The sequence below is a fragment of the Nanorana parkeri genome, unplaced genomic scaffold, assembly GCF_000935625.1.
Source record: "Nanorana parkeri isolate BGI_ZX_2015 unplaced genomic scaffold, ASM93562v1 scaffold254, whole genome shotgun sequence".
NCBI classification, from domain to species: Eukaryota; Metazoa; Chordata; class Amphibia; order Anura; family Dicroglossidae; genus Nanorana; species Nanorana parkeri.
The window spans coordinates 1288523-1308877 of record NW_017306522.1 but is presented as its reverse complement, the minus strand read 5'-3'; the positions used below and the strand labels follow the sequence as shown (position 1 = coordinate 1308877).

At 43.9% G+C, this 20355-nt stretch overlaps 1 protein-coding gene across 1 annotated transcript in view; it reads left to right on the top strand.

Annotated features, from left to right (window-relative positions):
• Window positions 1-8819: 8819 nt before the first annotated feature.
• Window positions 8820-20355, top strand: part of HEPHL1 (hephaestin like 1) — an 84162-nt gene continuing 72626 nt past the window's right edge. The window contains exon 1 of the mRNA XM_018556809.1: window positions 8820-9076. Within this exon, the coding sequence (XP_018412311.1) occupies window positions 8901-9076 (176 nt within the window). The 5' untranslated portion in view covers window positions 8820-8900. The remainder of the gene's footprint in view (window positions 9077-20355) is intronic.

The following is a 20355-nucleotide window of genomic DNA, read 5'->3' as shown; positions in this document are numbered from 1 at the left end:
CAGTTAGGTCTATTAACCCTGAATAAAACTGTGCCGCTGCTGGCCAATTTTACACTACTGTATCATCGGTGGTCTCTTAATATATGCAGGTATTTTACAACTAGAATTATCTGTGTCTGTGCCTATGATCCCTGATTAAAACTGTCATGCTACTGGCCAATTTTGCGCTGCTGTATCCTTTGCAGTATATTACTTCTTGTTGTAAAGCACCTGCCTCTGTTCTTTCTACCTTGTACATTTGGCCTATGATCCTTGATTAAAATTGTCCTGATACTGGACGATTTTGCACTGCTGTTTCTTAATTCTTGTAGTAAAGCCTCAGCCTGTGCTCTTTGTCTCTTGTAAATTTGGACCTAGCCTTGCCATTTAAAGTTATCCTGCTGCTGGCCAGTTTTACACTGCTGTGTCATCCGCGGTCTCTTAATTCTTGTAGTGAAAATTCTGTCTGTACTCTTTGTCCCTAGTACATTTCAGCCAATTCTTCCTCATTGAAATGTTTTGCAGCTGGTCAGTTTTACACTGCTGTATCATCTATGGTCTCTTAACTTTTAGTAAAAGTTTGATAGAAATTGACCAGCAGCAGGACAGTTTTGCATCAGCAAGAAAAGGGACAGCCACAGTGCATTGCTTCAATAGCTACTTGATGGCTAGGAGACTCTAAGAAGGTAGGTAAGAAAGCTAAACCTGTTAACAAATAAGACAAACATTGTTTTTGGTTTGTAATTTGTTCTGTGAGAACAGAATTAAAATAACACATTTTCCACAGCATGCAGGCAATGCAGGCAATACCGCAAGGCAACTCAGGCGGCCGCCTGAGGGCGCTGCAGGGTGAGGGCGGAATTAACATAGTGCAAACATCGGGGCATTTTAACAAGTACAAGTACTTGTCAAAATGCCCTGTTTTTACAGGGGGTGGGGGTCGGGGTCGGTATCAGGGGTACCTTGCCTAGAATCCTAGCACCGGCCCTGACAGCATGGTACGACCACTTGTCAACTCACACTGGACACGGTTCTCCCTCCATCTTGTACCAGTGTGCTGGATAATACACAATCCGCTGATTGTGATCGGGAGGTGACATCACCGAGGGAGCTGGGAATTGCAGTCTTGTATTCTGACATTTTGAGTCGGGAAATCCCCGCTACTTCCCCATATGGCTACATCTCACTCTCTTCTGCACAGAAGTAATACTGTTACAAGCCAAGAAAAACAATATGGATTCTTTAAAAATAAGTTTAATAACATTCCTGGATAAACTTGGAAACATAAAGAATAATTCAACTTTTGAAGGCTGCAGAAAAATTAAAGTAGAGATCACTAAAATCTCACATAGGCTTTAACACATAATTCCAAAAGTTGTTTTCAATCTTTTAAAATCTTCAGCTTTAATTAAAGAATACCTGTATATACTGCCAAATCCTTGATCAGGCACTTCCTGTCATGGGGTTTTTTAACCTGAGTAGTTAAAACAGATTGGAGGGGGAAATTCAATTTTCCCAAATTCGCCTGAGAAAGTGGAATTACCGTTTAATCATGTGTTTACCATGTCAGCTTACCATGTCAGCTATGATCACACTCAGGTTGAAACCGTTTTTGAATAAATTACAGGGCTATTCCCAAAAGGGTGAAGAGTTTGGAGGAGGAAGGAGAAATGAACAATCTAGGACAACATAGCTGAACTAGAAAGTGAGCTGAATTGGAGAATGTTTCCAAATCAACTATTTTGTCCTAGATTGTTCACTTCTCCTGTCTTCTCCCAACTCTTCACCCTTTTATGAATAGCCCTGTAAGTGTTTATCCTGCAAATAGTGCTGCAACCTGAAGGTGGCAGTGTTCATCTGTTAAATATTATAACTGTCAAATAAAAATAACAGAAAAAACAAAACAACAAAAATAACAAAAGAGCACAACACATTAGTAGGCACACTTGTTTTACCCTAAATTAATACAAAAAGTACAATGATTGCATTAAAGTAGACCTAATACAAATACAAATACATTTACTTTAGGTCCACTGGAGCTCCTCAAGGTTGTTATACAAAAGCCCCCCTAGTTTCCTTCATACCTATGAATGTCCTACAGGGACATACTCTGAAATTCAAGCAGCCACATTTTCTCTTCTTGTTTCATTGTAAAACAGAGGCTCTGACTGACTGCTTCTGCCTGACAACACAACTGTAATGGAGGGAGACAAAACAGGTAGTTATGCTGGATAGAGGAGAGCGATAAAGAGGAATTAACGAGACTCTATAGTGAGAAGGGGCAGCAAGACAGGACTGTTGGAGGGGGACAATCAGATGGGATTAAGTAGTAGAGGAAGAAATGAAGGAGGGTAGCTGCCTTCGATCCACATCTGTCCTAACGATAGAGAGGTTTTCATCTTCTAGAAAAGTCCCCATATGTTGGTGGGTCTCCAAACACTGAGATCAGTTTTTTATTCCAAAGGAGGATGTGGACAGCATGGTGGCAGAGTGGTTCACATGATGGCTTGATGGACTTGATGAAATCAGGACCGGCAGCCAGTGACAGATGCTTAGCACTATATAGCTACCTGATGCATGTTCAGACCCGCGATTTCGGCACCCACAATCACTTGACATCTCAGAATCACAAAGGAAGTTAAAGGAGAACTATGGGGTTAAGGCTTTTCCCCATAGTTCTCCTTAGGGTAACGGGAGGACACAAACTAGCGTCCTCCCATCACCCTAGGCTCAGTACACCGCGAGCTGCTGCTGGCGGTATATTGAGACGCCGCAGCTGAAGCGAATCCCAACAATTGTGCCGGGATCCGCCCAGCTGTGTAACTATCTAGAGGCAGAGCCAGCTGTACCTGCCCCCTCCCCCGTCCATTCCGCCAGTCAGCGCTGGCGGATCGGAGCGGGGAGGGGGGAATCCAGCCCCTCCCCGGTCACGGCAGAGAGCCGTGACAGGATCGAGAGGTGAGCTAACGCCAGTTTGTGTTCGCTCACCTCCCGATCTACTGAGCCGACCTGTGACAGTCTCATTGTCACAGGTCGGCTAGAACTATGAGGTGAGTGAAAAGCACTCGCCTCATAGTTCTCCTTTAATGCAGGAGACTTTCCTGCATCAAACATTGTGATTGCAAGTGGGTAGGGATGGACCGATAGCTATATAGTGCCCACTGCCCAGTAGCAGTGGGTCCCATTCTGATTGAGGTCTGAATGAACGTGGAGCTCCATTCAGAGCTACCAGCCCAACATATTTAATTTCTTCTGGCCTGGGGAAGGAAATGTATGGGAAAGTTCTGTGGTCCCCAACCTACCCAACCCTTTCAGTCTCTGAGTGTTATTAGAAACTTACAAGGTATTGAATTGTGCAGTATTCTTCCAAAAGTTATCAGTGTTGATTAGACTTGAAATTTTAGGGACAGCTCCAACTAACATTGTTTTTATTATTTTGTATACAGTAGGGAGGGGTTAGACCCTGTTGGTGTCTTGTTCTGTCTGATACTTGTCAATCGGACAGGAAGAGGGGGGAAGAAATTACCAATATGGGGACACAATGCTCATTGCACAGACTAGTAGACAACTACTGACAAAGGTTCAAAACCTCACTCTACTAGAATTTCTTTTTTTATTGCTGCTTGTGTACCCATTGGGGGATTCCCCCCACACGTTTTTATTCTTTGTGACACCTATACCCAAATTAAAAAATCTCAGGGGAACACAGAGCAGTTGACTGGTGTTCTAACCCTTCCACAATCTGTAAAATAAAGGACATTTTTGTCCGAAGCCAGGCTTTAATCCTTCATTGAAAGATTCATGCATGGTAATAAATCTGCTTCATATTTTAGTTTAGGATGGTTGATAGTCCATTCTGTATATTTAGATTAGTCAGTAGTCCATTTATTTATGACACACCTTGTGAGCCCAGTGCCACGCTCCAATGGGTCTTTAAGGAAGCATTCACAGAGGAATTTCCCCCGAGATGCTTCCAATGTGCAAAAGCTGAGTTATGAAACTCTTAGCTGAAAGGCCTTTGTATTGTGTGATTCATGACTGGTGATGTGTCACATCTCATTATGAGGATTAGTCAGCAGAAAATCATAGGACACTGGTCGGGACACATGCACAAAAATACACACGCAGCATATCATGTATTTAGCTTGCTGTGTTAAGACATTGCAAAGAGCACTGTGCTAAAAGTAGTACACACTCACCAATCAGATATCAATTTACTAAAGACAATTCTGAGAAATTGGCTGATAATGGATTGCTGCACTTCCTTTAGTCCCCGTTCACATTTGTCTGGTCTGATGAAGGTGTGTTAATTCACAGGTATTAGGGCTCCTTCACACCATCAACATAGAGCTGCACTGACTCATACAATCCCAATGCAATGACATGGCAAATAGCTTTATGTACTATGGCTTCATACCATCAAGGTAGGGCTGCATTGCTCAATACAGAACCAATGCAAGGACAAGGCAAATAGCCTTATGTACTATGGCTTTATACCATCAACGTAGGGCTGCATTGCCCAATGCAGTCCCAATGGAAGAGCAAGCAAATAGCTTTATGTACTATGGCTGCATACCATCAATGTAGGGCTGCATTGCCCAATATAGTCCCAATGCAATGACATGGTACAAAGGCTTATGTAATATGGCTTCCGTTCACACCCATGCTATATTGGGTTTGTGCTGAAAAAAATAAGACATGTACCATTTTTGCTCAATGCACTGCGTTCTGAAATGCTGCGTGGCAACGTGCACTGTGGTGTAGGGTAAAAGTAAAAAATAAAATAATAAAGGGTCACATTTAAAAAATACCTTGCAATGCATGTTAAAAATCGCATGCCAGCCTGTGCAAATTATGTCAACGCTAATGCATGCCCTGGTGTGTGAATGAGCCCATAGCGTGCATTATGTCACACGGTAACGAGCCTTGTGCTAAGTCAGCCTATTCATTTAAATAGGCCAACAACATACCACAATTGACTTAAAAATGAATCTGCACCATTACTGCTGATGCAGTGTATCAGAATGTATGGTGTGCTGCAATGCGTGGGCATTGAAAGCACATTGGTTCACTATATGATATACAATAACCCTTCTAATAGAAGTTGCACATCTTTACGGGTGCGGATGCACATCCCTGGGTGCAAATTTATGCATTCAGGGGCGTGTATCCATACATGTACCAATGTACAACTTTGGGTCGGCATGTAGCAGTGGGCAGCAAGGTCCTGTCATTGAGCTGCAAGCAGGAGCTGTCACTCCTGGGTGCAGGTTTCTGCATGGGCCATGCACACTGTACGGCTGTGCTCACCCGAGTGAATGAGATCCTCTAATGGTTTACTTTTTTCTAGGGCTGCTACTGATTAAAATTTTTGTGTTCGATTAATCGAAATTCTTTTTAATCGATTAATCGATTAATTATAACGCACATACAGATCCAACTACATTGGCCTATACCCATACAGCACAGCAATGAAGTAATAAATGAACTAGTATCACACTAATCCAGCACGTTAATTAATCTCACGTGCCCCACTCAATATGGTTGCCTGGTCTTATTTTCGGGGTAGGTCTTATATTACAGAAATCCCTGAAGATAGTGCTAGGTCTTACTTTCGGGGTAGGTCTTACTTTCGGGGAAACACGGTATGTTCTTGTGCAGGAACTCCTATGCTCCTCAGCGCCATTTAATTGTGGTATTATTATTATTATACAGGATTTATAGAGCGCCAACAGTTTGTGCATCGCTTTACAATATAAGGAAGACATTACAATCACAATACAATTCAAAACAAGATGGTAAGGAGGGCCCTGTCCATGAGGGCTTACAATCTAAATCTATTGTCACGTGAACAGCATCTGCCCAGCTATACGTTGGAAGGAAGGCCCCTTCCATGGGGTGATCAGGAAGGATCCACACACATCCATTTAGACCTGGCTGCCCATAGACTTGCAGTGGGCATCCAATCGGATCCGCCTTAAGACCCGATCTGACTTTCCGTGTGAAAGGGGCTGAAGAGTTATAAATCAGCCCCTTAGTGTGAACTCACAAAGCGGTACAAGTTATCCTGCATGCTTTTTATTACTTAATCAATAATCATTTTGTATAAAACATTCAGCTTAGGAAAATAAATATCAAATCGGTGAGGAATTGTTATTTTTAGGCACGAAATTCGGGAGCAGAAATCCTACATTTTATAGTTGTCACAAGGACAAGCGGTGAGGGAATGTTCTGGTGACAGCTGTATAAGACGAGAATTCCCCTGACTTCGGAGAGATTTCCTCTCACTTCCTGTTGCATCACCAAGACAGAAAGTGAATGGAAATCTCTCCAGCAGAACAATAAAGGTTTGTTCACACCACTGGAGCAGGCAGAATCTGGAGCAGTTGCTCATGGCAACCAATCAGCTTCCATCTTTCATTATGAAAGTGTAGCGCTCACCCCCGAAGGAGCCGCTGAATATTGAAATAGGTTCTCCTACCTGTTGGTTCCAGCTGCCAGTCCCCTTTGATCAGCAACAGCACACCGACACTCACGGACAGAACGGCTCGAGTCTTAGGGTCTTTTTTTAGGGTATTTATTTGCAACATCAATAGGGAAGAGAGGGTTTAGGGTCTGTAGGATGCCATAGGAAATACTTCGGAGGACAGCTGTCTCCCTTAGCAACTGCTAATGCTGATATCGCTGTGATCTGGCCCCAAGGACCAATAGTAGTAGTAATACTGTGAACAGATACCTGGAATGGGTGAGGTCTCTCCCTTGTGGGACCCAGACGGACGCTCGCACCAGCTCCTCTGCGGTACCCCTCAACAAAAGGACTCCTCCTCTGACCCAGCTTCCATCAGGTATTTTCCTCTTTAGGATCTGGAACTTCTGTGCCCTCAGCATCTGCAACTGCCAAGGAGCACTCCAGTTAAATGAGAGTATCTTCTTAGAACAAGGCACCCAACACCTGCCACGTGTATGGGCCCAGTGAAGTATCAGTGTATCCTTAGGCCTCCAGGTCCCTCAGCACCTGCCATGTGCTGAGGCCCAGGCCATTTGCTCTGCATCACACACAGTCCTCCTAGGGCAAGTCCCCTAGGGGGAAGAGAGCTCTCCACAATGTCCCCAGACCTTTTATTACCTGCCCTCAACCATGCCTCTGAGTCATCCTACTCAGGGATTGGCTAGGGCCAGGTGCCTAGTCATAACCTGAGGGTGGATCCTCCCTCACTGTATGCCAAGGCTCCCTTTTCCTCAGCAACAGGAGGAGCAATCAATCCAGCAGATTCAGAGACACCTATAGAATGCAGAGCTCTGTATAATCAACATCTAGACTGGTTTCAGTCCAGGTATCTCTAAATTGAATAGCGACATTTTAGAGGGCGCTACAAAAGCTTAACTGGACAAACTTAAGATAGAAGCTGATTGGTTACTATTGGCAACTGCATTGGGGAAATTCATGAAAACTCGAGCAGACAGTTTTCTTATAGCAACCAATCAGCTGCTCTCTTCAGTTTGTTCAGTTAAGCTTTGTGAAAGAGAGAAGCTGATCGTTTGCCAAGGATAAGGCTCCAATCACACCTAGGCGTATTGTTGCAGCTGATTCAGCGTCACAAAACGCTCCACCTAAGGAATCCCATTAATTTCTATGGCCCCAGTTCACACCTGTGAGTTTTGTCGCAAGCAGAAATACGCCTGTTGCTCGAAATAGTGAGCTACTGTGGGGCAGATTTCAGTGCGTTTTGTCCCAGAGACTCAATAGAAAACACCTGAAAACGCGCATTGCGATTTTTTGTGTGTGAGTTTTTAGCCTATTCATACGAATATGCCAAAAACTGCCCACAAAAGCGTACGACTAAGTATATGTGCATAAAACGCATGCAAAAAAGCTCTTAAAAAAGACGTGCATAAATGTGTGTAATAGGTGTCGCCTAGGTGTGCATGGAGCCTAACTGCTCCAGATTCTATCTGCTCCTGTTTTTATAACCTTCCCCCATTGTGTTACAATGTTTCTCTCTTTCCTATCTTAGAAAGTTGGAAGGAATGCAATAAAGGGCTAATAAAAAAAAAAAGAACCGCACAATACGTAAGGCTCGGCGCATCAGTACTGTTCTTACCAGCAGACACAAGTGGCTATGTGAATAAACCCTAAGGCCCCATTCACACATAGCGATATATCGCGCGATTTCCACTGCGATATCGCGCATTTTTGCCACGCGATATCGCGAGAAGTCGCCGGCCAATGATATTCAACGGAGCTGTCTTAGCTCCGTGTCGCGTGTTGCTCGTCGCAGGTCGCTTCTACAGGACCCTTTTTCCGGCGGATTTTGCTTTTTTCTATGGAGCCCGACGGAGAAGGTCGCGCTACCGTCGCTGGAACGTCGCCCCGAAAAGTCGCGCCATCCCGGCCGCTGCAAAGGTAAGTCGCTGCATGTGAATGGGGCCTAACTCGGTAGCGGTCTCTATCCAAAACTAAAACCAAAAAACTTTTGACTATTTTTAAACATTAATATAAAAAAATCAAATAATAATAACAAAATGAATTTATAATAATAATATTAATAATAATAATAAATAATAATATTATGAATAATAATAATAATAATAATGCATAAATACTGCACATTAGGGGGAATTAACTACTCCAGATTCTATCTGCTCCAGGTGTGATAGCTTCCCCTCATTGCACAGTGTAATCAATACTTTGACCCTCTCAGCTTGTTATTATTTGCTGTGCTGGAATGCCCAGTGTTCCCAGTGCCAGTAAGTGGTGTCAGTGGTCACCATGGTGATCGGTGTGCCTGGCTCTCTCCCCAGTCCTCTTGCACAGTTTCTCCTCTGTCCAGGGCCGCCTGTTAGGGGGAGTGCCCTGTGTCAGTAGACTACAGCCTGCTGCTTTCATTCCATGCAGACTGAGTGCTGCTGACAGACACACAATGCCTTCTCCTCAGTACTGCACGTCTGCTGTGATTCTACATATCCTGCTGCTGCCTTTGTTGGGACAGGTAGAGTCCCTCACCAGGACCTACTACATTGGCATTGTGGAGGAGGAGTGGGACTATGCCCCTTCTGGGAAAAATCTCATCACTGGACAGAACATATCTGAGGACAAGTAAGTGCTGTGTGTGTGCATGCCATCTGTTACTTTGGGGGCTTTGGAATGTGGCCGCTATTGTATTACATCTTTGTGTGTGTACAGCCAATGGAGGTATGAGCGCTATGTCACAGTGTTGGTTTTCAAAACATCATCGGGTCAATAGACTAACTCCACCTTCGGATATGAATGAAGCAAGTCATTGAAATACTCAGCTTTATAGTTGTTGTTTTATTTTGATGTGTTGAGCAGGCTTCTAAAATATCCTTTGTGCCTTTTCTCAACCTTTTTTATCATGGAGGAACCCTTGAAATAACTTTCCAATCTCAGGGAACCCCTGCAAAACATTACAACAACTGTCTACAGTTATGTACAGCTCACCGTACATTAGTGTGGTGGTCATTGGGAAGAAAGCTCCTTACATTGGTGGTCAGCAAGAAGAATGCTCCTTACATTGGTGGTCAGCAAGAAGAATGCTCCTTACATTGGTGGTCAGTGGGGAGAATGCTCCTTACGTTGGTGGTCAGTAGTAAGAACAGTCCTTACATTGCTGGTCATTGGGATGAATGCTCCTTACTTTGGTGGTCAGTGGGAAGAATGCTCCTTACGTTGGGGGTCAGTGGGGGGAATGTTCCTTACATTGGGGGTCAGTGGGGAGAATGCTCCTTACGTTGGTGGTCAGTAGTAAGAACAGTCCTTACATTGCTGGTCATTGGGACGCATGCTCCTTACATTGATGATCAGTAGTAAGAACACTCCTTACGTTGGTGGTCAATAGTAAGAATGCTCCTTACATTGGTGGTCAATGGGAAGAATGCTCCTTACATTGGTGGTCAGTGGGAAGAATGCTCCTTACAGATAGGTTAAAAAAAATTAGCCTTTTCCTATCAATAACAAATCTGGGCTTTTAAAACCAACATACCAGACCAAACAATGGAAACGACAAATTTGTTACAATTTTTTTTTTTTTTATTACATTTTGTATAAAACTAATGGTTACTTGTGCTGGTCCTTACAACCAATTGTGTAAATTATTCACCACCAAAGTAGTATATTATTATTATTATAAAGCTGACACATTAATGGTATATATTCTCATTCCATTCCAAAGCATTGTGTTTAAAGGTCCTCGACGTGTTTCAAGGACCTTTAAACGCAATGCTTTTGAATGGAATGAGAATATATATCATTCATTGTAACTCCCTCCTCATTGGCTTACCTCTACACAAGCTATCCCCCCCTTCAGTCTATCATGAATGCAGCTGCTAGACTCATCCACCTAACCAACTGCTCAGTGTCTGCAAACCCCCCTCTGCCGATCCCTACACTGGCTTCCAATAGCCCAAAGGATAAAATTCAAAATATTAACAACGACTTACAAATCCATCCACAACTCAGCCCCCGCATATATCTCAAACATTCTTTCAAAGTATCACCCTAACCGTCCCCTCCACTCTTCCAAAGACCTCCTGCTTTCTAGCTCCCTAGTCCCATACTCGTCTCCAGGACTTCTCTATAGTCTCTCCCATCCAACTCTTTACCCCAACCTGTCCGACTATCTCCCTCTCTGACTGCCTTTAAGCGATCCCTTAAGACTCATCTCTTCAGGGAAGTCTATCCCACCTCAACCTAACCACTGAGCCATCCCGGTCTCAAACAATTCATCCCCTCACAGCTACCTCCTCATGTATCACTTCCCCCTCCCTTTTAGATTGTAAGCCCTCAGGGGCAGGGCCCTCCTTACCATCTTGTCTCGATTTGTATTGTGATTGTAATGTCTTCCTTATATTGTAAAGTGCTGCGCAAACTGTTGGCGCAATATAAATCCTGAATAATAATAATGTGACAGCTTTATAATAATAATATACTACTTTGGTGGTGAATAATTTACAACATTGGTTGTAAGGACCAGCACAAGTAACCATTAGTTTTATACAAAATGTTTCATGTTTTTTTTAAAATGAATATGTAATAATAAAAGTTTAAAATTGTAACAAATTTGTCGTTTCCATTGTTTGGTCTGGTATGTTGGTTTTAAAAGCCCCCATTTTCTATTGATACGAAAAGGCTTGTACCTATCCTATATGAATTTTTGTACTAGTTGGAGAAGGGTGTAGTCGACCAGACCTCCCTCCACTCATCACTATGTTTGCTTAATATTGTGTCAGTGGTTACTTATCTGAGAGAAATAAATTAGTCGTTGCTCAAGGAACCACTAACAACCTCTGGAGGAACCCTAGGGATCAGGGGACATGAGTGAGGCATTTCTTAGTTCCAGAAAGAATGAACTCCTGTGTCCTTGTGCAGAAGTTACCACATCCTGCACCAGTCAATCAAGACAGCAGAAGACCCCGCTCATGGGAGGAGCTGGGGAGAAGATGTTGACACCAGCAGACATGTCATCACTTGAGAGGAGGTGAGTATTTGCGGACTTTAGTCCCACTTTAAGGTCATACAACAAATCTTCTTTGATGTATGAGATACCATGGTGTAGACTGTGTTTGTAGCAAATGTTATCTTTGCTTGTTGGTATATTGGAAAAAAAATGTGTTTTTGTCTGTGACCCAGTTGGAGAAATGTCCTGTCACCACCTGTCCTGACAGGAAGTGAAGGGAAATCTCCTCAATAGGGACAGAAAATAAACCTGATAGAGGCACTAACCCTCCCATGCTCTCTACAAAGCAAAGAAATCTGTTTTCACTGGAGCTGGCCTTTAATATACTGTATGTCCCTGGGGTGCTATTGTGATAAGATTTATGTACTTGTATTTCCATGTCTGCACATCCATCAAGCCAATTGTGAAAGTGTATCAGTCTTTCTGATAGATATTTATTTCATTTCAATACAACAGGAAGAAAGCAAACACCAGAGAACACCATTTTGGGGTAGTAAGGTTAGGATTAAAGCCCAAATCCAGGAAAACGTAAAGTTTTCACTTGCAGTAGGGCTACCCCTGCACTGCAAGGGTTAACTGCTCGCTTTTGCCTAGGGGACAGGAACATTTTTTACATACCTGATACCTGCTCACCTGGCAGATGGCACTCTCTTCTTCTCCCCCTCCACTCCAGCTGTGGACTGTCCCTGGGCATTCTCACGTACAATGCAGGACTATGGAGCCTCCATTGAACTTCATGACATTAACCAGTGGTGTATTTAGGTTTTGTGCTGCCCCAGGCAAGACTACACTCAGGCACCTCCTTAATCTAAATTTGCCCCATCCCTTCTTGTTTAAGACATTTTGCGGAGCCTGTCAGTCGCTTGAGTGGTAGAGTAGCAGGGAAGTCAGAGTCTCAGTTGGGCTGTAAAGGATCCCTTGTGGGCTCTGTAGGGTCTCAGCCTGAGACCCTGCAGAGCCCACTATAGACCCGCAGAGCCCACCTGAGAACCCACAGAGCCCACCATAGATCCTGCAGAGCCCACCACAGACCCTGCGCAGCCCACCATAGATCCTTCACAGGCCACCTGAGACCCTGCAGAGCCCACCTGAGACCCTGCAGAGGCTACCACAGACCCTGCAGAGCCCACCCCTGACCCCACACAGCCCACCATAGACCCCATATAGCCTACCTGAGACTTTGCAGAGCCCACCATAGACCCCGCATAGCCCACCATAGACCCTGCATAGCCCACCTGAGACCTTGTAGAACCCACCATAGATCCTGCACACCCCGCCAAAGACCCTGCATAGCCCACCTAAAACCCCACAGAGCCCGCGAAAGACCCCGCACAGCCCACCATAGACCCTGCACAGTCCACCTGAAACCCTGAAGAGCCCATCACAGACCCTGCACAGCCCACCTGGGAGTCTCAGGTGGGCTTTGCAGGATCTGTGGTGGGCTGTGCAGGGTCCCTTTCCTTGCACACATGTGCTGCTCCTCTTACCTGAAGCCCCCCAGCCTGCCTTTGGGTCATCCCGCCATCAGATGGTGGGGTATTGGCAGCCCTGAGCCGCCTGCAGCTCTACCGGCCGGGCTGCATCTCACTTGGCCCCAGCCCACCCCTTCCTCCGGTCCCGCCTCGGACCCTAGTCCGCCTCTTCCTCCTCCACCTGGCAGCTCTCTCAGGTAAATTTGCCTGATTAGACAGCCAAGGCGCGCCGCACTGATTTGGTGGCGACGTTTTGCCTCCCCCCTGGGAAGTGCCACCCAAGGCAAATGCCTTGTTTGCCCTCCAGTAGATATGCCCCTGAAATCAACACCTTAGACCACCAGAGCGAAGGGGATACGAGGCTGCGGAAGGGGTCTATTAGTCCAGAGCAAGCCGGCGGGAGCGGGGATCGTGGAAGTAAAGCAGCTTTTTCCTGTCCCCTAGGCATACATGAGCAGTTAACCCTTGTATTGTGTGTGAGTGCGAGAAGCTCACAGTGTGCAGTGAAATCAAAGTAAGCAATTTCAGTCCAGGAGAGGGGCCGGTACAACTGTACAAGACTGAAGGGAAGGCCGGAATTCAGCTTTAAGGTAAGCTTTCCTCCATTAAATCATCCCCTAGAAAAACCAATGCACTTTAATCATGCATTCTACTGCAGTGTATCTAATCTAAGATGTACTTTATCTGCTAGATTTAGTTATACAGTAAACATCGATTTAATATGTATAATGATGTAATGCAATATGACATGTCAACTGACCTTCGAACATCTGTAATATATGATAAATGAGATCATACTATTCGGAACTAAGTATTAGACGTGTTTAAAAACCATGTCAACTTTTGGTGGACATTTAGTGGAACCATTATTATTGGACTGATATTCTCTAGGTCCTGAGGTTCTCTATGACCTTCAGGATTTCCTGTTGGTTGTTGTAAATTCATCAGATTTGCTCCGAAACTTATAACATCCCCTGCTGGTCTCCTTTCTTTGGGTGAAAGAAGAGATCTGTCATGTAAAAATGAAAACCACATTGTTCTGCAGCTCATTGAAGATAAGGGGGTGGAGTACACAAGCAGATGGAGCAAGCATTGAATTGAAGGGTAATGACAAATCCCAGTGGTTAGCACTGAAGTCTTGCAATGCTGGGGTCCTGGGTTCAAATTACAGGACATTCTCTGCATGCAGCGTGTGTATTCATATATATTCATATGTATTCTGAGGTGCTCCAGTGCCAAACATTGTAAGATGGTTGTAAAGCAGTGTCCCGTTACATTATGGCATCTATGGGTGACCAGCCAAGAACATGACACATGGCGTCATAGAATTTCAGCTATGCCAGATAACAGATGTTCCTCCAGCTAGTCAAACCATTGCTGCCCTCTTCTCATTTAAGCTAGTAAAATTGGGATATGGTAATATTGCACAAACACACAGGAGAGTTGAGTTGGTGTATGCAGAGGCATATCTACAATAAATTGCGCCCTAGCATCCTTCCCAGCTCCTGGCAACCAGTGACATCACTGGTTGCCAAGAGCTACGCAGGATGTTGGCCAGAGCATGCCAGGTTGCTAAGAGCTGGACAGGAAGATGTGTAAGGGCCATACACCAGTAATGTCACTGGTTGCCAAGAGCTGGGCGGGAAGATGTGTAAGGCCCATACACCAGAGATTTCACTGGTTGCCAGCAGCTGGGCGGCATGCCAGCCAGAGTGTCTTTGGTTGCTAGGGATAATTGAACCCTCCCGTTTTGCATATACTGTATGTACTGCTAGCAAGCATTAGATATATGCAAAAACATAAAAAAAAAAAAAAAGTTAAGAAAAGCGTTTAAATATACCTGTGTCTCCACTGCGGGTTCCCGTCCGAAGATCTGAAGATTCTCGGGTGGTCGCAAAGGATCATGGGACTGGCGCATGCGCAGTAGCAGATCTTTGGCCTGGAGAAGAGGAGAGACACAGGGAAAGTCAATGCACGCAGCTTTGACCTGCACAGACTCCGTGGGACACGAAGTGCCCGAAAGAGAGAGGAGTCAGCGCTGGATCAGAGACCGGCACCAGCACTGGAGGGACGCCTGAAAACTACAGGAAAGAAGAGGATTGGATCATGTTGTTTTCTGTCACTGTTAGATGTAACTGAATTGTACTTTTTGGAATCTTCCTCAGGTCTAGAAAGCTAGAGAACCCTCTGCTATGGGATGAGGTTTGGGTTCACCACTACCATAGGTTTCCAGGTGAATCCTGTGAGTTTGAGATGTTTCGTCCAGTTTGTTTCTGTTTTTGTTTCCGGTCAATTTATGTGCACATTATGGAGAATTTTTTTGTAAGCCATAATGCACTGCATGACCAGTGAACTATAGCCAGCTGGCTTAGAAGGACCAATAAGGTGGCTTTTGGATAAGCCAGCCCCCGCACTATAAAAGGGGAGGCACAGAGCAGCCATTAGGATTCATTTTTAAACATATAGGAAATTCCTATGCTCATCAGTGCCATCTAGGGACACTAGTGCTGTTCGAGCTGCATCCACCCAGCTACAGTATATGTTGAACAAAACTTTTAAATATGAAGCCCACAGTGTCAGTGTATTGGAAGCTGCTGTAGGGAAAGGATAGAGACAGCTAATAAACTGCATAGGGAGAGAGTAGGGTCAGTTTAAGAAACTGTACTTTGATTCTGATTGGAAGCTCTTTGGTCAATCAACCCCTTTGCTGCCTTTATTTGTCTTTTTTATTGGGGGATTGTTTGTCTTTCATTTTATTTTTTAGTTGATTTGTCCATAGCAATTTTGGGGCATTTTGGGTTTTTTAATTACTTGGAGGGTATATTGTTTTTATTTTATGTTGATAAAGCCTTTATTTTAGGTTGAACTGCTTTTTTTGGCTGCATATCTTCCCTTTCAAAAAAATTAAGGCTTTTGTTTCAGAGGGGGTATTTTGGGGTTTTCATTTCTTTTGTGGTTTTTTTTTGTGATAGGACCATTTTTAAGTTTTGATCCTTTAAGTGAAGCAGTCACTTGTTTTTGGCCATCTGTTCTTTAAGCTGCCTTTTGTTCACAGCGCACTGTTGCATTTTTTGAATTGGGAAAAAAAAAGCTAAGTACAGGAACAGTGTTCACCTAGACCACCTCACATTATGTCACTCACAATCAATGACACCCACTCCCCATTCCCATAGATATACCAAAAGTTAAAGGAGAACTATGAGGTGAGTGCTTTTCACTCACCTCAAAGTTCTAGCCGACCTGTGACAATGAAACTGTCTCAGCTCAGAAGATCGGGAAGTGAGCGAACACATACCGGCGTTCGCTCACCTCTCGATCCTGTCACGGCTCTCTGCCATGACAGGGGAGGGGCTGGATTCCCCCCTCCCCGCTCCGATCTGCCAGCGCTGACTGGCGGAACGGACGGGGGAGGGGGCGGGTACAGCTGGCTCTGCCTCTAGATAGGCAGAGCCAGCTGTCAGTCACGCAGCTGGGCGGATCCCGGCACAATTGTCGGGATCCGCTTCAGGCACGGCGTCTCAGTATACCTCGAGCTACAGCTCACGGTATACTGAGCCTAAGGTGACGGGAGGACGCTAGTTTGTGTCCTCCCGTTACCCTAAGGAGAACTATGGGGAAAAGCCTTAACCTCATAGTTCTCCTTTAAGCACCAGTTAATCCTGTTATCCCAGATTACAACTGTCCTGCTGGCCACTTTTACACTGCTATATCCTCTGCAGTATCTTACTTCATGTAGTAAAGCCTCATTCTATGCCATTTGTCTCTAGAAAATCTGGACCTAGCCTTGCTATTTAAAAATGTCCAGCTCCTGGCCAATTTTACACTGCTGTGTCATCTGCGTTGTCCTAATTCTTGTAGTAAAAGAACAGTTTTGCATGAAGGATAACAAGGACAGTGACAGCGAACTACTGGCCAGTTTATATTTACCTATTACTGTTTGACGAAACAGCATGTATGTCTGCTAAAGCTACCTTTTTAATCAGATTGGGGTGCTGCTGTATGTAAAACAAGAAGAAAAATCTATTCCTCAGCCAAATATTTGCTGTCAGTGTTCGCGAAGACTGTCCAGGAAAATCATACTGTTCTGTAACGCTAAATACAGATTTAAAGTGACACTAAACTCAGGAGGTAAATCTTCAAAACACATTCAAGTACCTAACTGTTAACAAAAATATATCTTATTTGTGTATCACTCGGCTGTAGATCCTCAAATCATCTCAGAATTGGTGCTGACACTGTCCTTCCTTCTGGAGGGGGGCTACTTTTGTTCCCCATGGTCCCTGTGTGTGTTGTAAAGTAGTCACTGCTCCAAGCTCACTCCAGTAATGGACTACAATCCCAATACAAATGAGTAAACTAAACATGAGATTGTAGTCCATGACAGGAGTGAGCTTGGAGCGGTGACTACTTTACAACACACACAGGGACCATGGGGAACAAAAGTAGCCACCCTCCAGAAGGAAGGACAGTGTCAGCACCAATTCAGAGATGATTTGAGGATCTACAGCCGAGTGATACACAAATAAGATACATTTTTATTAATAGTTAAGGTATTTGAATATATTTTTTTAGATTTAACTCCTGAGTTCAGTGTCACTTTAAGGCATCCTCCAAGCATGTTATAGAAGCCGCATGAAAAGATCTTTCTTCCTGCTGTATGCTATTTTTTATTTTACTTTTTTTTTGCATTGGTGCATATCCCTCATGGCAGTGCCCATCTTCCCATACCTTTGTTTTACAGTAATTAGCCTATTATCCTTAAATATGGCCAGCATTTAACAACAAGCTCTGCCATCCCCCATTGAATCAACAGGATTTGCCTCCAAGTTTGGGATTAATAAATCTTGCACAAGATCTGCCGAACCGTTGGCAAATTAAACCTAGGCAGATTCGCTCATCACTACTGTGCTGTAGTCTAAGTCCCCTGACATACTGTACAGTGACATGACTGTAAAGTGACACAATTGCACAATGTATAGAACCTGCTGCAGCAAAACTGACATTTGTAAAGAAAAAAATGACATTTAAAAAAAAAAAAAAAAAGCGTGCGGTTCTCCTTTTCCAAACAATACCAGACCCTTTAGGTCTGGTAGGAATGTTAGGAGGGACCCAATTTAAAAGAAAAAAGCATGGAGTTCTCCCCCAAAAGTCATACCAGACCCTTGAGGTCTGGTAGGAATTTTAGGAGGGACCCCAAATAAAAAATAAAATAAAAAAAAAGTATGTGGGGTTCCCCCTCAAAGTCATACGAGACCCTTAAGTTTTGGTAGCAATTGTAAGGAGGAACCCCACCCCCAAAAATGGGGGGGGGGGAACCATGGGGTCCCCTCTAAAATTCCGAACCAGACCCTTAATCCGGGCACAGGCCTGGCAGGAAAGGGGGGGGGGGGGACGAGGCCACATGCCCTCGGCACTTGGAGGGTGCTTTTCCAGGGTTGCCCATGGAAAAGCACCTTCTCCCCATGTCGATGGGAATCTTCCCCACAAGCCCTGGGGAGTTGGTTGTGGGGGTGCAGGCAGGGGGCTTATTCACATCAGGATACCCCTTTAATAAAGGGGCACTCAAATGCGCCCTCCCTCCCTTGTGAATGATTAAGGGGTACTTGTACCCCTACCCATTCACTAAAGGGTTACATATATTTGTAAAAAAGAGGCCAGACTTTTGAAAAAATCCTTTATTTGGAAAAAATATTTTATTTTAAAAAAAAATAATCCCCCAAAAAATGGATCCACCGATGTAATCCAGCGTCAATCACGACGTCCAGCATTGTCCACGACGGCGACACCTTGACGAAATAAAAAATAAAACATTAAAAAATAAATAGAAAAAAAAAAGGACAACCGCAGTCTCGTCTGCTCACGACAAACTCCCACCACATAATGTCATTTTTACAGATGCCGTCAACATATAAACAATTGGGCGGAGCTAGCGGTGACAGCTAGCTCTGCCCAACTGTTTACAGTTGTATGGCACCTGACAGGTGAGCCATGATTGGGCACCCCAGTGCTACTCAACAGAGCATTTATTAATCCAGCCTTTCTCAACTAGGGTGCTTTTGATGTGAAGAAGGCTCCTGATGTGAAAGAAGGGGACTCTGATGTGAAGAGGGAAATCCCACTTTTTTGTGTGTTTTTGCTTGGGGGTCCCCCATCCATAGCAGACGCTTGTATAAGGGTTTGGTATGGGTTATTGAGGGACCACATGTCGTTTTTTACATTTATGGTTTTTACATGTTAGACTGGGGTGCCTCAAGAATTTGCATACTTCTATATGGTATTGTAACTGAAAAAAGGTTGGGGAACGCTGTGTTAATCCATGGAAAAACAGTTTGTTATGTTTTTGAGTCACTGTGGACCCCTTGACTGGGTTATAGCGACACCCAATAAAATGCTAAGGACCCTTTTATTGGACTATGGTGATGAAGGGGTCCTAGCGTTTGCATTGTTTATGAACTGTTCACAATGGCGCTATCCATTTGTTTATCACTACAACACCCATTTCATATGAGGTGGTAACTTTGGTTTGTTGTGGCCTATTATTCTCTGGGAATGTCCAATGAGAGAGCCAGAATAAAAAAATGAGAGTCCAAACTATTTTAATGATGACGTTGATTCACAATAAGACAAACTAAAACAGCCAGCATGTGTCGGAAGATACAAAATTCTCCTCCTTCTTCAGGGCTACAAAACTAATGATTGTAGAGCCACAAAGTATCATTAAATGATTAAACATTTGATAAGATTCTGCATTACACATGCAAACAAAATGGATTAAAAAAGTATTGGCAAAACCTATTCTATTATGACTAAAATAGATACAAATGGTTTTAAAATGAGATACCCTACAGATCAATATTGGATCGTAAAATCTTGACAGCTTCTCTACCTGAAAAGAACCCACCCCAAGCTGTACAATAGGTTTAATAAAGGTTTTATTAATCTAATTAATAAAATGCCACCTCTTTTAAAATGTAAACAGCAAACATTAACATTTCTTTAAAATAAAATAATTACAAAAAATAATAATAAATTGCCTTACAACCAATCAGGCAATCATCATATACCTAGCTCCAGACAATGCACCTTCTTGCTGATGACTTGACCACCCCCGTACCTGCCACTGGCCCTTTTGATTACCCTGACCTAGTGGGTATGACCAAAATATAACCAAAAACCATGAAGGGGACCTTGCCCTACCCCAATCACTCTAACAAACCACTCCTACCAACTCATAATGCAACGTCTTCCAAATCTTCATCATTGAGTCAGCTTGGCAATTGCCAGGAACCCGTCCACGTCAATATTCATTACTGCAAGGAAGACAACCTGTATCATTCCATGAGAAAATATAAATTTCAATGATGAGAAGTAAACTGTGTGTGTCCCTCCTCCCAAAATCCCACTTGAAGCAAATGTACCTGAGTCTAAAA